At 39.9% G+C, this 17,014-nt stretch overlaps 3 protein-coding genes across 6 annotated transcripts in view; 2 read left to right on the top strand and 1 right to left on the bottom strand.

The window, feature by feature from the left end:
* The first annotated feature begins 43 nt into the window (after positions 1–43).
* Positions 44–6,183, top strand: LOC105274158 (uncharacterized). The gene is made up of 5 exons (XM_011317049.1): positions 44–1,024; positions 1,117–1,167; positions 4,198–4,332; positions 4,414–4,877; positions 5,213–6,183. The coding sequence occupies exons 1-5, from the start codon at positions 755–757 to the stop codon at positions 5,895–5,897; spliced, it is 1,605 nt and encodes a 534-aa protein (XP_011315351.1). The 5' UTR covers positions 44–754; the 3' UTR covers positions 5,898–6,183.
* Positions 6,184–6,381: 198 nt separating this feature from the next.
* The window catches only part of Pdp1 (PAR-domain protein 1), a 21,759-nt gene continuing 11,126 nt past the window's right edge, over positions 6,382–17,014 (top strand). Inside the window, exons 1-3 of one of the 4 annotated variants that reach the window (XM_011317053.1) lie at positions 13,512–13,758; positions 13,840–14,308; positions 15,458–15,487. In XM_011317053.1, coding sequence (XP_011315355.1) covers positions 13,990–14,308; positions 15,458–15,487 — 349 coding nt within the window. In that variant the 5' untranslated portion in view covers positions 13,512–13,758; positions 13,840–13,989. Of the gene's footprint in view, positions 7,133–13,511; positions 13,759–13,839; positions 14,309–15,457; positions 15,488–17,014 lie in introns of those variants that run through there. The other 3 variants (XM_011317051.1, XM_011317052.1, XM_011317055.1) reach the window with 3 other exon arrangements.
* Positions 8,262–10,324, bottom strand: LOC105274159 (uncharacterized). The gene is made up of 2 exons (XM_011317050.1): positions 9,949–10,324; positions 8,262–9,866 (listed from the first exon to the last, which is right to left on the bottom strand). The coding sequence occupies exons 1-2, from the start codon at positions 10,149–10,151 to the stop codon at positions 9,650–9,652; spliced, it is 420 nt and encodes a 139-aa protein (XP_011315352.1). The 5' UTR covers positions 10,152–10,324; the 3' UTR covers positions 8,262–9,649.

Genomic DNA, 17,014 nt, shown 5'->3' with positions numbered 1-17,014 from the left:
TTCCGGGACATTTGCTTAATGAGTCAGGTAACCGAGTACTAGTAAATTCGCAATGGCGTCGACAAGGGGCTACTGACATCATTCTTAAATCGACACCATTTCGCGTAATTTTCCATTTCCATTTTTTTTACTTCCTCACGATTTCATTATCATCCGCCAGGCGAATACACGTGAAATCATCATGGGCCGGAGTGAGAAGAATTCTTTTTTCTCTCCGTAATTTTCCCATTGCTGTCGGTTTTATTATCATCTACTGGGAAAATAAATGTGAAATGAACCGTTGGTTGATGGAAAAATTGGATTTTGAAATTCTAGAATCGCCTATCAGTTGCCCAATACTTTGCACAATTCGAGTAAAGCCCCTTGATTACGCAGGATTTAACAGTGATTTCGGATTAATTCCATGGGATTGCAGAATGAATTTTTTGAATATTGTTGAATGGTCGTCATGGGGCAGGTAATGAAAATGGAAGGGGAAACACCGTAGCGTTGGGCTTTGCGGCGTCGACCGGTGGGGTAGTCACTTCTCAGTCCTCATGCAGTTAAGTCGTGTCTTCGAAATCAACAAATAAACCTTAAAAATTAACAACAACAACGATTCTTGGATTTCCACAAATGACAAACAACTCTGAAGCCCGAAAAAAGTGTTGCAGAATCATTGTGATACCAAAGTGCTAGTGTTAATTTTTTAAAAGTCAATGAAATCCATCAATTAAAATCCCAATCCCCGTAATTAGTGTAAAAGTGAATAATTATGGAGGAGAATAAGCCAAAGGTAGAGTTTGAACTCGGGAGGGAAGTTTCCCCCGGGAATTTCTTCAAAAGCTCATTCGCGCGTTCATTCGTGTCCAATTGTCGTGATATGAATTCCCTGGATAGTGACTACACGGATTTAATGAATGATGATAATTCGGAGAAAAATCTCTCCACCGATACGATAACGAGTAACAACAATTACTTTTCGTTGAACAATTTCGAGAGCCCAACGAAAATCTTCGGCAGCATCGACGCCTTCCCGACCAAAGTGAGTATCGATTTATTTGTTTACGGGGGCGTTGGATGAAATAATTACCAAGTAATTGGCAAACTTTCATAATTAACTCGGTCTTTGTTTAGGAATCACTGGTGAATGAAGCTGATGCCAGCGAGTTGAATCACCTGCGTAAGGTAAATTACCTTGAATTATTATTTAAAACAATCTTGTAGGAAGTGGGATAACACATGGGGGCAGACAGAGACAGATCCGCGTGAAGGGAACGATTTCCGGAACAGGTGCATCCCGTCCTCGGTTTGCGTGTGAATGAACAAAGAGAAATCCCAAGTGTCATGATAAATGCCACACTAAATTAGAAAAATTACAAGATTTTTTGTTCTGTTGATGCCTCACTACGAGAATTTTATTCAAATCGTACGATTTTATGACGTATGGGGGGAACACGAGTGAAAGGATTGCCAGGGCAATTCGACTCTCTGGAGGTTTCGTCGGACCGGAAGTTCGCTCCAGCCCCTCCTGTAATTATTATCAACACCGATGTACATTTGAACGGTTACGATTGTGTCCTCGAAACCCTAAACTCCGTAAAACTCGTTTCTATTATTTAACACAAGTCTCAAAAAAATATTCATCTCAACTCGTTCTCAATCCGTCACAACGTCTCTTTTAATTCTACCCTTTTTCGGATAATAGCCTTCTGTAAAATTTCCCCTCTCGACATTTCACCACTGATGCCTGTGGAAACAAGTTCAAATGTTAATTCACCGAAGTGATATCTCATATTTGCTAAACGAGAACAGGTGCACGGTATAACAATAATGGTGTGCAGAGAATTGCCACGTGAATTTTCCCACTGACGAAAAATTAATCCTCGGTGGCATTGTTCAAGCGATACAGTTTTCATCGTCACTCATTTTTGCCGATGTGTACTCTTCTTATTGTGCATAATAATAGTTCCCACCCAGAGGCTTTCATTTGGGGTTGTCCCAGGACACTATTAGCCCATTGTATACAATCCAGGTATAACCGAGAAATACCTGTTATGCAGAATGCGTCGTATCGATATTTCAGTGTCAACTCAAACCACAGGTTCACTTATTTATCCTCGATGTATTCTCGATTTATTCTCAATTTATTTTCGATTTATCCTGAGATTCAATTAATATAATCGCCCGCGTCTATCTAAACTAAACGTATAAAATCGAATGGATATAGAAATAGAATGAATAAAAAAAACAGCCGTGCGGTGGAAAGCATCATAATTTCATACTAAAAAAAAAACAGAAGCCTGGTGAAAGCTATGGATGAGGTCGACTCGAGTGCGAGAAAATCCATCCACATACATTAAATGAATAAGGTGAGAAGAATCCTTGGCGCTAGAGTAATAAGAGATTCTTCATTGTGCCCGAACAGATCATTGATATCATGAGAACAGATATCCCCATTTGATACACGATATCCATCCGGCGTGCCTCCATCTCATTCCCATGACCATTCCCATTCTCAGCTGTTCCACTCATTTTTTATCCACCTCTTTATTAAAAAAAAAAATCTATATCGCGCCAGTTAAAAATACCAGAATGCCAACCACGTGCGGAATCTCCGCCATTTACCGGATGATCTCCACCCCCACCTCAAACAAATCGGTAAACTCTAAAAATCCCCGAGATCTTGTGTTATCAAGAAAATCAAACAGGATGTTGAACCAATAAAAGAAAAACGAATTCACTCTGAACCAGAGAGAATTAAACGGAGTAAACCCGGATAACTGGAGCGTAAGACGGAACGTTATTGTTCCGGATACCTAAAACTATATTATAAACATGCGGGGAGACATAATAGAAAAGGAAACTAGACATGCTATCTCCCTCCGCACACCTATAATCACACCGAGTATATAATAAACCGTCTAAAAAGTGCAGATGGAACTGTACAGAGAACCGCAAAAATTGATCGTTTGCATTACTGAAGTATAGCCTAACGCAGGCGTGTCTTAAACCTTCCCCAGCATTCCATCCTTAACCAGTGAGGGATACACAGTACAAAACCTAGACTATATAGATATTTGACCGGAGAGAACGGTTCAAGCGCCGCGAGGCCGCGGATATTTTCTTACCGTTCCCCTGGAATGCACCAAAAATAAATTGCTCGGTCTCATTGCGCTCCGAGACTCACCCGACATATCTCTGGATATAGGTAGAGTTCATATATTTCACGGTGGTCCCATTCAATTTCATACAACAGGCTATTTCAATTTAAACAGTTCAAAGGACGGCCCTTGAAACGATCCCCCAAGTTTCACTCAGAAATTCTATATTTTTTTCTTTTACTCAACGCAACACGTACAGGTTGTGTTCAATGGTTGTACTACCCCCCTTCGGTTTTTTTATCATGTACGCTGAATAATTCAAGCAGTGACCGTAGCAGATGACGTCATGATAGTATTCATCCGGACGGTGGACGGTTCAGGGTGAGCAACCATGCGTAACCCCATCCGCTTTTGCCAGCGCAGGACATTCGAAAAAATGTCCACAGCTCGACTCTGTGCGATCCCCATTAATTTACAATCTATTTGCCTCGGATTTTTCAAAAAAAAAAAAAAAAAATCACCGACCATTATCCTAGACCTGCCCCGGACTTGTTCCCACCCCCGTCGGCCGTCGATCGCCATTTTCATACGGTCCCTCTTCAACTCTTCATCAACGTAATTTTCACAATAACTCATTATTATTATTTGCCTCGTCTTTCATCACCATCACCCTATTCTACTCTATCTCAACCGAGATCGCCGGATAGATCACGCAACTTGTTTTCTTCAAAATCCTTCAATCTCATTGTATGGAAATACCATGAAGGGATATGTACAGTGTTTTCAACTCTATCGAAATAATCCGGTGTACATTACAGTTACGTTAGTACGTTCAATGTTTTTTTAATGATTATTTTCATTATTCCTCTTTCAACGATTATGGTGAATTTTCTTTTCTTTAGTTCGGTGCGTGCTTTTGCTCGGTTTGTAAATGGCGGTATAGGACGTGCCTCCCCGTGTGGGTTGAGAAGTGAAAGGCCTTTGTTCGTTAAAACGCGATGATGGAGTTGACTTTTGATTTTATCGCTGAATTGAAATAATATTAAGTAGACAATCACTGGAGATATCAGTGATAAAATGGTGATACACAGTTTCATTACTGTCTCAATTACAGCAATGTCAGACACTGACAGAAGAGAACCAGAGGCTGCACAGTGTTCTCAAGACAAATCAGGCACCGAGAATTCAAGTAATGGACAATGTACTGCTCCAGACGCAGGTGGATACCCTCAAGTGGCAGTTGAAACAGGTAAATAACTCGGAGAAAATGATCCCCAAATTATTTGTATATTATTCAATTTCCAGCAATATCACTGTTATTTCTCTTCAGGCTGAAGCGAACCAACAGATGTACAGATCTCTCATGCGTCAGGTTGCGCGTTTTCTGGACCGTACGAAAAAAAGTCTTGATTATGTTAATGAAAAAAATGCTAATCGCAGCAAAGGCCCATCAGCCCGTAGTAATCGATGTCAGAGTGTCTATATCGATGAAACATCGCCAAATTCATCTGCAGTAACATCTCCAGTAACGAGCTCTCGATTTACCCGTGCCAAATCTGTAACGCAAATTCCCACAAACAGCTATTCGGGATTGCGAGAATTCACCTGGTCTGTACTTAGGAGGAATGATCCCGCCCATTGTACACCACCGAGAGTTAAAAACGATCTCAAGACCAAGGAGGATCTCAATAAGACACACGACGGTGTTGTTTATAGACGACCCACTAAGGATGGAGATGCCGATGAGGATGAAGACCATGTACCAACGGAGAAATTATCCCAGGAGGCATTTAGGTATGTTGCCATACCATTTACCTATCATCTCATTACCTCATAAACTTGCTTAATTATTGCTTTAACAGTCATGTGGAAAAATAATAAACATTGAGCTATAAAAAGAGGGAAAAATATCCATGAATTTCACTCAGTATTCTGAGTATCTTTCGATGTGCCTCATAAAATCACAGTAACTGAGCGAATCCACTCGCTATTCACTTCAAGGATTTCCAAGTACTTGAGCAATATTTTTATTTTCTCCCTTGAATTCTTCTCAATGAAAATAAAATACACAGTCTACCTTCGGTGGGGAATTCATAGGATATAAACGATCTATTAATGGTCTTTTCCAGATTAATGAGAACAGTGGAGTCTCTCCTATCGATGCGCCATCCAGACCTCGCAATTGTCTCCTCTTCCTCGTTCTCATCGACCTTCTCCTCGGCATCCTCTTCCTCGTGTGCCTCCTCCACCCACGAGCATGCAATTGACGACGACAACAACAACATAGCCAGCCAATTTCACAACGATTCAAAGGGCGCCAACTCGACATTAATCAGCAACTGTTCATTCATCGACGATGAATTATCCTTTGGATCTCTCAACTCGACATTTCTAAACGCCGAGTGCAAAACAATTACAGAGAACGAGGTGAAAATAAATTCACCACTGAGTTCTATTTCAAAGCAATTGTTCAAGCAAACAGGAAGCTCAACGCCACGTCCCAAGTCTAAGAAAACAGTCAAAGATGACAGGCTCACGACGCTCAAAGACGATAAAACAAATAATGTTAATTGTAGGGATGATGAGAGTGGATTTTCATCGATGAATTCGTTTCAGGATGTCGGCCTACCCACTGTTCTCTCCCCGATCAAGGGCTGTCACACGGAAATCGGCCTGCCAAGAGTGCCAATTGACAAAACAAAGCACAGGAGGTGGTCCTCAACTCCCGTTGAGCTCCAAACACTCCTCAAGAAATACACTAATGGATTTTTACCCAATCGGTCCAACGTCGAGTCGCTCAGTGTTTGGGTATAATTATCCACGATCATGTGTTAAACCGTTGTCATAACGATTGTAAGATAACATTCATTGAGACAAATCGACGTTACTATCATAAGTGCTTTCGTATCTGCCACGATTAAATTCTAATTGTACTATAATTATTTTTAATATACGCCTCTCAATGTCCGCTCCAGTGATTTCTACCGCCGTCAATTTTGTAAATTATCAGTGATCCTATTTTTTTTTATAATATTATCTCGAGTGAAAACCTGAGGATCACGACAATAAATGAAAGAATAAAAGAATGTTTTAGAGTAAATACATGAATTTTATTAGGTTTTATTTTATTTTATTTTATTAGTAATTATTAGGGGATGAAGGGATGAGGGGACCTAGTGTACCGAGGAGCCACGGAGATGACACGTTCGGCAACGAATGATTTGACAGAAGAGGGAAAGATGGCAGCACAGACGTGTCACTGTAATAGATTGATTTTCAAGAACACACGGTGTGCCTCACAACGTTATTTTAATGTGCCACAGAGCAACGAGTGCCGTGAGTGACTCGTAGCGATACGCGGTCCGGTGTCGGGTGTGCTCTAGGGCCTCTCTGTGCCGGTGACCAAAAAAATATAATAATCTCAAAATTATTTTGAAAAAGAATCGTTAAAAAAGAGCCCATAAAAATTCCCCTCCGTACCCACAAACTCAAAGCCCTCCACCCACCTAGCACCGGCGCATTATTAACACCACTTATCACTCTCCCATCCGCAGTTCGAAATTAAACAAAAAGAAAAAATAATAATCGTGGCTCTTGTTACCAAGTTGTTTGTTAATAAAATTGTTGACACACATTTTTGATAAACCAAAAATCATGAGATAACATTTATTTTTACCTGAGAGAGTTATCTATCGAGTGTTAAAGCTTCATTGAGAGTATAAAAAATAGTGTTTTACTGATAAATCGTTAAGAATTATTTAGGTGTACGCGTGGTTGTGCTCTGGCTCAAATAACTCCGTCTGTTACTCGGTTGACAACTCAATTACATTCGCTTTGAATTTTCCCCACCCCTGAGTAATACCACCCCATCGTGTTAAAAATTCTTAATAAATTGTATCCCTCGTGTGTGGTGTTTTGTTGGACTCTACTCCTGTCGTCGTTTTGTGGCGCAGTGCGTGAAATGAGCGACAAGGACCGTTCATCTCCCACCCTCGTTGAAAACGGCCTCAAGTCGCTACTTGACCAGCCCAGTATTTTTCCGTTGATCGGTGAGTACACGTTTTCCCTTTCATCATAAACCATTGCACCCAATCCATAAAACACCGGGAGTCCATGGCAAAAAAAAAAAAATCACTCCCACTCACTCCAAAATCGTGACAAGTCATCAAACCCCCATCACTCACTCCGAAAATCATAAAAACTCCCGCTCCAAATTGTCAAATAAACACCCCCTCCTCCCTCCCACCATAATTGCCGGTCCATTCCCTTCGTATTTATTTATGGAGATTGACGCTATTTTTTAGTGCCAAAAAATGAGTAATAATAGTGACGATAAAAATATTCCCTTGTCGATTTAAAATGTGTACCAGAGGTATTGTTGTTGCCAAGAAAATGAGGGGGAAATGCAAGAAAAAGATAAAAAATTGTGCGATAAATGTTGTCCACCCTCGTGTTAATGTGTTAATTTGTTAATGTGTGGAAATCGACTTTGCGCCGGCGCAAAGCGGTATGAGCTTGAATCAGCTCTGGGCTCTAGATTAACCTCGTTCGGTTTTTACGGTTTATACTGTGTAGAGACCCCGTGGCAAACCACGTGATACGCCTCGAGAATGTCTAACCTGACCTTAACTAGCCCAACAAATTTTTTCTCTTATTTTTTTGTTAACACTCTGTACTTTAGAGCGGATAAAATCAAAGTCCAATGACCATTCCACAATGAACACTTTCAGTGCAGGAGAAAATGTTCGTATTAACTCGTCGACTGCGGTTTTCCATCGGTGGGACTTTTTCCTTGCATTCTGGGAATAATAGGTGATTTATTATGTTTCTAAAATAGTCTCTGGGGATCCCGGCTTAAATAAAATCAACTGATTTATGGTATTTTCAATGTTGAATGACGACAGCGTCGGATGATGATGGAATTTCGTTAATATTATCATTTGCATTTTGTTTTTTTTATAGTTTTTTTTTTCTCTCGGTGGAAATAAATTTATTGCGTACTCATGGTGGCGTTATGTGCCGTATCGTTTTTGTCTGTGATAAGAGTGAATACCCGAACGTATGCGAGAGAGTCTTTTTATATTCCAGATAAGGAAAAAGCGTTCGAAAAGGTGTGAACAATCCAGCCAGTCATCCAGCAGCCAAATTCAACGTTTTTTTACACTCGTGTAGGTAAAAACGCTGAAGTGTCTACGAATTTATTGACAATACGAAAGATGTATGACGTACATTTATTGTTGAATTGGAGTATTGGTGAATGAGCAAATCAATGGATCGTTTTTTTTGTTTAATTTTTTTATGAGAAAATTGTCTGCCTGTTTCACTGTCAACTCTAGCCTGTTGTAACTATCTCTACACCACATTACTCCGTTACTTTATTTAAGTACTTGATCCCCGATATTATCCAAGTATGTGCATATACTCAAGGGTCATTCATTGCGTCACAGTGTACGGAGCACATTGCGACCAACTTTTCACACGCTTTGTTTAATCGATTCGAGGGTCTAATTCCCTTGTTGATAACAAACGGAATTTCATTCTCCACCCCAATAGGCGCTCAACTCCTCCCAATAAAAATAGCGGCATTGGATTTTTCGTGGGACTCGACATTTCCGTCTCGAGATAACCCGCCGAACCTATCGATAAATTATACCAAAGACCATTAACACAATGACACATCAAATTAATGCTCCATCGAGTAGTGATTAAAAAAAAAAAAACAAGTCGCTTCCTCCACCCGCAAATTTACTTTACAAACGTTCAGCATCTCAAAGTGATAATTCATCGGGTTTATTATTTCCATTTGCCTCTGAGTTGGAACGAATGTCAAAATGTTTGACGGACGGAGTGCGAAAGACAGGGGTCCAGTGAAAATAGATGAATAAACACAACTACATATTCGCAAGTCTCTTCCATCGACATTCATTCCACCTCATTTTTTTTCTCTCTCGTTTCAAGTCTGTTTCCTCGTGCACTTTACACCATCACCACCATTACCATTCGCCTTTTACCTCTAATACAACCCCAGGGATAGGCCAACGCCAAAGAAAACTCAAGACGTGTCTTGGGCTTGGTGCCAGAACTTATGCCAGATTTCGACATACCGCACATGAGATGGATATTTTCGGGTTAACGCGCAGCCTTTTGTCACTTGCCAACGGGGAAAATAATTGCAACCAATACCATCAGCGAAAAAAAAATCCATTTCCACTGAAAGAGAAAGTTGATGAACGTTGAGAAAAAAAAAAAGACCGATTGTTAATGCTCCCCATGAATTTATTATCTCCTCACGACTAGAAGTCTTCCTGATGTTCCCAGTATTTTTGGGTGTTGAGGGATGGAATGACTATATTTACGTGCGCGTTCAAATGGATAGGGCATGTAGATGCGTGAGCGTGTGTGAACGCATCATTAGCGGTACTATCATTAGCCGACAAGGCCGTGTGTCCCAGGGACGGCCGCACCGGGAAGCCACAGTCCCTGGAATTTGCCTCCTCGTTTTTCCACCAATTTTTTTCATAAAAATCGCCAAAATTCATGATAATCGCGCCGCGATAACACATGCCTCATCTCCTTCCCGATCTCTTCCGCTTCCTGCCACTTCCGCTTCTTTTTCGCTTGCGACCTCTGCCCCGTCGGCCCCTACCCCTCGACGACTTCCTCCGTCTACCCCTGCTCTTCCTCCAGGCCCGCAATTTCTTGTACGCCGTATTACACTCGCGGGCATCATCTCCTCGAGCTGAATTCACCTGGTGAGACTCGCGATCGCACACATAAATTCCCCTGTAACCGTACAAACACACGTACACCAGTCTGTTTGATCAACATTTTGTCGGATGATAATTAGTGTAAATTGATAACACACCCTTTTCGACGCGTCAAAATCCCGTAATCTGTGCCACGACGAAGAGCAAGACGTACCTGCCTCTTTATTTCTTCAACCGGTACCTGATACTCTTGGGCCAACCAATTACTTATCTCCTTAGATGTTGAACCCTGAATGTCTTGAAGTCTCTTTATAGCGTGCACCACTAGCCTCTCAAAATTCGATGTTTTCGATGGTGCCATTATTTTTTATTTTCCCAATTGCCCAGTCCCTCTCACTTATTTTCAATTTTTTTAACTCATTATTATTATCATCAAAGGAATTTTATTTAATCTGGTATTTCATGGAGAAATGTGAATTGAACTGTCGAATTTGAATATGAATGCGCATATGCCTTGAAATATTTTGTTATTGATGTTTGTTGTCATGGAAACAGATTCATTTTTTCTTAATATTCAAGCTTTATTGTTATTTTTAATCAGTCCCTTCGATATCCACAAGTTCGTTAATTGCAATGATTTTTCTTTTTTGCTTTCAGGTAAGTTCTCCCGCTCATCATTGGGTTTGTACTAGTATCTAGATAATCAATCATAAATCGGTAAACCGAAGAAATATCTGTATAAACAACTGATTGAAATTTGGAAAATGGAAACGAGGCAACGCGCATCGAGATATGCCCTGGAAAGAGCATCAGGTACGTTTTTTTTTTTAAAAACTTGTCAATTGACGAGAAGTAATGCAAAAGTAGGAAATTTCTCGCATAGTATTGCCTCGGCTCTGCCTTCCATTCACCTCCCGAGTTGCTTTTAATTTAAGCTCATTCATGCTAAGTACAATGGACCAGAGTACTGGGCCCTTCATATCCATTATACACCTCTGCAGAGTAGAATGTTTCAGAGAGAATTACAAGCCCACGTGATTATAAAAAATCGCAGGTTGTGTGGGTGTCGAGCACGTGGGAGTGGGGAAAATATAAAAACGTTCATTTTACTTGGAATCAGTAGAGGGCAGCAGAAATCACTCTCATTCTCCACTGACACCTAGTGACGATATTCAAAAGCTAGATCAAACCAGCTGTTGATCTGTTAACATGAGGGCAGAGGAAAATTCCCCGGAAAAGCCCAAAAAATTTTTCTACCGCGCATCACTCAATTCACTGAGCAATCACTCCTATCGCGAGCCGATATTTCTCGATATCGATAAATTTCTCAATTTTTTCAAAAAAAAAAAAATGCACATTTACATCAATTTATTGTAATCCACGTAATGTTGAATTAACCGGACAATGTTGAATGGAAGAAAAATCAAGGCTGCTCACAGGATCAGCAAAGTACCCCACCAACATAGAAAACCCATCGTTACATAACTCACAATAGATATTGTCCGCAATTCGGTGTGATTCGCGTGTATTGTTACCCATAATTACCCCCCATATCCTGACAATTTTTTTTTTATCCATTTTTCTCATTTCCGGTGAGGACTTATAAATTTCCACTAAAATCCCCACTAACAGAAAATCTCAGCGATTGAAATAATCAATAGCAATGCTGAATGTTAATATATGCGCATAATAGAAGGAATTACACCAGTAGGATAACCAAAGGTGGCGGTAAAGACTATAAAGTAAATTACGTGGGAAAGTGTCGCGGGTAGATCATCAAATCGTGCTGGTTTTTACATCCGGTGTCCTTGCAGCATCACTCACTCAACTAAACGCCGGGGCAAACTGGCATTGCAGTTGGTAATCACAGTTGATAATCCCCTCCCGAGTTACAACGAAAATAATAGCCACCATTACCCCAGTAATTTAAACGTATCCGATTTCCTAAAAAAACGGTGGCCAGCTAAAATCTAGATCATAGCACGTGAAGAAGAGAAGGAAAATAGTGGAGATGAGTGAAAAATGAGAGGAAAAAAAAAAAAAAGAGGTATGGTTCACCTACAATAGCATTCACTCCAGTGACGCCATTTCCGGAGATCAAGGGTAAAGGAGATCCGCAGATTATACATGGTAATTACACCGGCGATGTCTTTCGGTGGAAATATACTCGGTATTTGAGAAAACCTGGGGGAGAGGAGGGGATTGCCCTTTCAAGTGCTCCATTTGACGGTGAAACACCTCGGTACTTTGCAAGTACGATGAATGGAGGCAAGGGGGATGAAAGTGCGTTCACGCGACATGCCTCGTGACTTCTTGATGCACAACCTTCCCGGAATTACTGGTTTTCCCACATTACGATAACCAATGATATTTTAATACAAAGTATCGTCTACATCGACACTAAACCGGAGGCATTGATAAACAGAAATAGAAGGACTAAATCAATTTCCCGTGGGTGGAGATAAAGAATAATTCTGTGGAAAAAATAAAAGAACCCCTCGAGGCCCAGTGGACACTACCCTTGGACTACACGAAGCACCTGAGGATTAAAATATAAATTGACTCCACGCGAGATTTCGTATTGAATTGAAACGATATACGAATGAGACCGGCACGCATGACTGACTTCCATCGATTCATCGGATTTTCTACGATTTAACGTTGACATTTACCCCTCGACACTCCAGTGAATACCACAATGAATACCAAAAATACGAAACTCTAGGCTATTAATTACCAATTAATTAAGGCGCAGTGAGCTCGATAATGCGTATTTTGAGGACGAGAGAGGGAGTGCATAATGGATGGGGTGGAAAATGTAGTCACGTGGACCACAGCGTGCTCTTGCCGAATAGATTCACCGGAATACTTTACGATTTATTTGAAACGTGGATATTTCAATCCAACAATACAATTCACCGAAGAGAATTCCAACACTGAATTCCAAAAATAGGGCATTGTATTTTGGATGATGCCTCCAAAGATACGACTAATCACAGCGATTTTAAAATCCCAGCATCACAAAAGTTGTGTTAAATCCAGTGAGCAGTCTCGTTTCTATCCGCTTATCTAAGTGTTTATCAATCTGTCCATTAGCTTTCTGATTTAGCGTAAGTGCAATGTCCCAGAATGACACAAATCGTCGACATGACCTGGGACAACGCTCGAGTTTGTGACAAAAATAAAATAAACGAAAAGAAAAATGAATGGTGATACAGATTACCAGAGAGCAGAGATGAACAGATCATCCCTCGAATGATATGCTATGGATGTGTGGAGGTTGAATGATTATTGATGAAAAAGAATCTAAAATAAAGTGAGAGATGATGATGGTGAGGGCACGTGACATGGAAACGTGCCTGATTGTGCACGTGGAGCAACTCACCGCCAGCAACCCCCATCATCCTCAGCTTGCCCTCGCCAAGCCGCCCCAGTCGACCCTCCTTGCTAAATCGTTGGCTCAGTTGTTCGTCAGAGCCCGTTCTATACTCAACGTACCCTAAACAATTGCCACAATCACATCTTCAAATGATCTCCAACGTGATTGATACATCGATTAATTAAAAGAGCATCAAGGTGAACCCCGGCATTATCAGTAACAATAGGGAGATTGTTATTTATGAGTGATTGAATTAGCGAGAGAGTGATGAGTGGCTGAGTGTGCGAAAGATAAAGATAACTACTTGCTACTGATTATTTATTTATGTATTAATTGCATTTCAATTAATTCAAATCGGTTTCTTTTCCATTGGCTCGCATCTAAAATCCGTTGGAATGAGAAAAAAGCTTCATCTATAGACATTCATGAAAGATATTCATGAGTGATATCGTTTATTTGGGATTTCATTGCCGAATTGTCCAATCCAATCAGTTAATCGGTAGTCGTGCGATTTAGTGAATAATCTGAGAAGGAGAAACCACTGGAAATCGTGAGAACAACAATGGAGATGCACCTGCTCACTGATACGGTATGATTAGCATTTAAAAAAGAAAAAAAATCATTAGACGGACGTGTTTATATTTGACAACATGCTCTTTCCGATATTCAGTTGTCCATGGATTGAAGAATAGAACAAGCATGGACATCCCCTCGTTATTCAAGAATTATTGAAGAATTAAAACAATTATTGAGTAGAAAGAAAAGAAAAGAAAAAAGTGCAACGATAGATCCAAGAGATAATATATTCTAAAGTAAGGGCATGTCTGAGACAGAGGCTGGCGCCTCCTGGCAGCAGCACTACGTGTGGGGTATGAATTATCCGCATCATCAGTACAATCTTCATCAGCAGTCTCAGTATCAACTACCGTATCATCATCATCATCCTCACAATCATCAATCAAGCTCATTGAATGGCAACCAATCGTACTTATCAACATCTGGTGAACAGTCAATGTCGATACAGTCGAGCCAGCAAGAGACATCGTCCCATCATCAGCATCATCTCCAGTCACAATCGGATTATCAACGTTTGTCAAACACCATCAGACGTCAGAGTATACCTTACGATGGACACTCAGGTACTGGAATAACTCTCCCCAAGGATGAATGAGTAGAATTGAGCTAATTCATTAGGGTAATGCATCAAGAGCTTGTGGTAAATCGTGTCTTACGTTCAACACGCCACACTCATCCTTAAATGGATTACAAATAACCAGACAATATAAAAAGAGAAAAATAAAAATATGCCGCAGTAGATAGGGTACAAAACGACAGTGACATCGTCACCAGCGTTGCAAGTTTATTCTCGTGGAACTGACAGATTCTATGCGTACATGAATTATTTATGAACACTTCCTCAATATTTTTTATCTTTCTCGCACGTCTCAGATAAATATAAATGTATATTTCTCCCGTATCTACCGAAAAATAACAATCTCACATACTCTATCCCCTTTATATTCCATTATTCTTATTACACGTTGCTCATATAACTGCAATTGCAAACGGAAATTCACGTACACAAATCACTTGGCATTTTTCCGCGACAAAAAAAAAATCCGTATTCACGGTACAACTGGAAAAATTACATAATGGTGAATTTATAGTGAATAAGAAAGCATTTTGTATACGAATTGGCTTGATTCAGATATAGATACCTGTTTGTTTACTGAATTTCATGAGAATACTGAGATACTCAGTCCATCCGGCAAATTGCAACTCGGTATTCATGAAAATATTAACTAATGCGTTGGAATATATTTTTCAAATGAAGGGAAGCCTTTCACGCATGGTATATTGCCCGTGAGGATGGTATTTGTATCTCTGGGTATGTATATTAGAGTCTAACTATCGCGTGGCTAACAATCTTGGAAAAATCTAAGCAACCTGGTAGCACGTGCACATTTTTTAAGACCAAGGACACGTCTTGGCCACTCGCAAGCCGTTCCATCTCGCTGACGAGGATAATAAAACGTTACAGGATAACGCATGCGGTGGTGCGCATCTCTATTTCCTAATAACCCATTTAAAACGCAGGATATGTACCACTTTGCTCAATTATAATCATCACTTATCGACTTATCATTGTTATACGCTTTAGTATCAATTGGTAAGAGCATTTATTTATAATTATTCAAATAACCCATCAATATCAACAGTAAATATTCACAATATTTATCGCTTGTTCGGACAATTATTGTCTAATTTAATGCAATAACTTTTTCCAGGTGATCCTATGATAACATCCTCTCTTAAGGGTAAGTCATCATAATATTCTATCATCACCTTTTTATCCATCTTTTTGCTACTTATTATTTATCCATGTTGAGCCGACTGAGAGGACTCGTTAGCATAGTCGTTGTCGTGAATGTTTCGTCCTTGTGTACTACGCCATTTCCTGTGTCGTGTGTGCTTTTGACTTCTTGCTTAGCTCTACACCACTATACAATCATCAATGACTTTGAAACATTAATAATACACCACATTTATCATTCTCATTTTTATTTTGTGGTGCATCGATGGCTCAAGCTCAATTTTTATCACCAAAATTTATTTATCCTCACGAGACTTGTCGCTATTTTATTCTGCACCACAAAAAAAAATCGCGCGTAATGAATATTTCAGGGGAAATATCAATGGAGTGGCCACTTGGCGTTTGCCAATTTGATAAACAAAATTTTGAAAGGTTTTCAATTCCATTGAGGATCGACTCAACGCCAGATATCTGTTTTCGAGCGCCCTTGTTTTATCAATCTCAATGGAATTACTCGACCTTGAGTGATGGGTATTTATTCAGTGGTATCGTTAATATTTCCCCAATATATGCGATAGTTCATCATCAAAGTTTTTCAAAATCACCAGTGGAAATGATCGCGAGTAGTTAATTCCGGCATTGTTCAGACCACAGCGTCTGGCGTTGACAGGCGAGATTTCTTCAAGACCGGGTTTAATCAGTGATGAGGGCATTAATCGGTCTAATGACATTGAGTACTAATATTTACACGTATACATCCTCCACTGATCCTCTGGAGAAGTCAAACAGCTGGCAAACAGATGTACATTAATTTTCAACAGCTCTGGAGCACAAGTACTGATAAAAAAATTCACGGGATTTTTCGCACACCGGGTCGGTGTATTTCTCAATTTGGCAATGACGGTGAAAAATACTGGAATAAAAAATAATTGTACGACTGGTTCTCGTTGGCCCAGTCCTTGGATATGAGGCAACTTCACTTTCGGCTACTTTCACCACTGTCTAGTGAAATGTTTCTCTCGACCCTGCTCCTTTTCGCATGATTTCCTATATCGTTCTCCTTTCAATTTATTTTTTTTTTAAATCTATTTCTCTTTCCAACTGGTCCCCACACCGATCACGAAATTTATGCGCTTAGCTCTCTCATTTACTGACTATTTAAATTGACTGTCAACCATCGACCCGAGCGATTAGATATATTCGTATACAATTTGAGATTTTCACTCGTCAAGTCTCACTCAACATTAATTAAATCGATGGGGAAATTTTTGGAGAAATTCAAGAATTCTAATTAAACTTTGGAAAGCCTCCACGTGTTCTCAAATCTCCGGATATAAATCTTCGGTATTTCCATCATCATTCAATATTCGAGAAATAAATAATTATAAAACTACAAAATTGAAATGAAAATGTAAAAATTTTCATCAATTCGAAAAATGTGTGGAAAAAGCAACTGAAATTCTCGTGTACCCACGTGTAGGTCCTTCGAATGGTATCGATACCAAGACAACAGTAATAAACCTGAATCCCC

The sequence above is a fragment of the Fopius arisanus genome, unplaced genomic scaffold, assembly GCF_000806365.1.
Source record: "Fopius arisanus strain USDA-PBARC FA_bdor unplaced genomic scaffold, ASM80636v1 scaffold00009, whole genome shotgun sequence".
Classification (NCBI taxonomy): Eukaryota; Metazoa; Arthropoda; class Insecta; order Hymenoptera; family Braconidae; genus Fopius; species Fopius arisanus.
The sequence above is the reverse complement of the archived record's forward strand: the minus strand, read 5'-3'. Positions and strand labels throughout refer to the sequence as shown.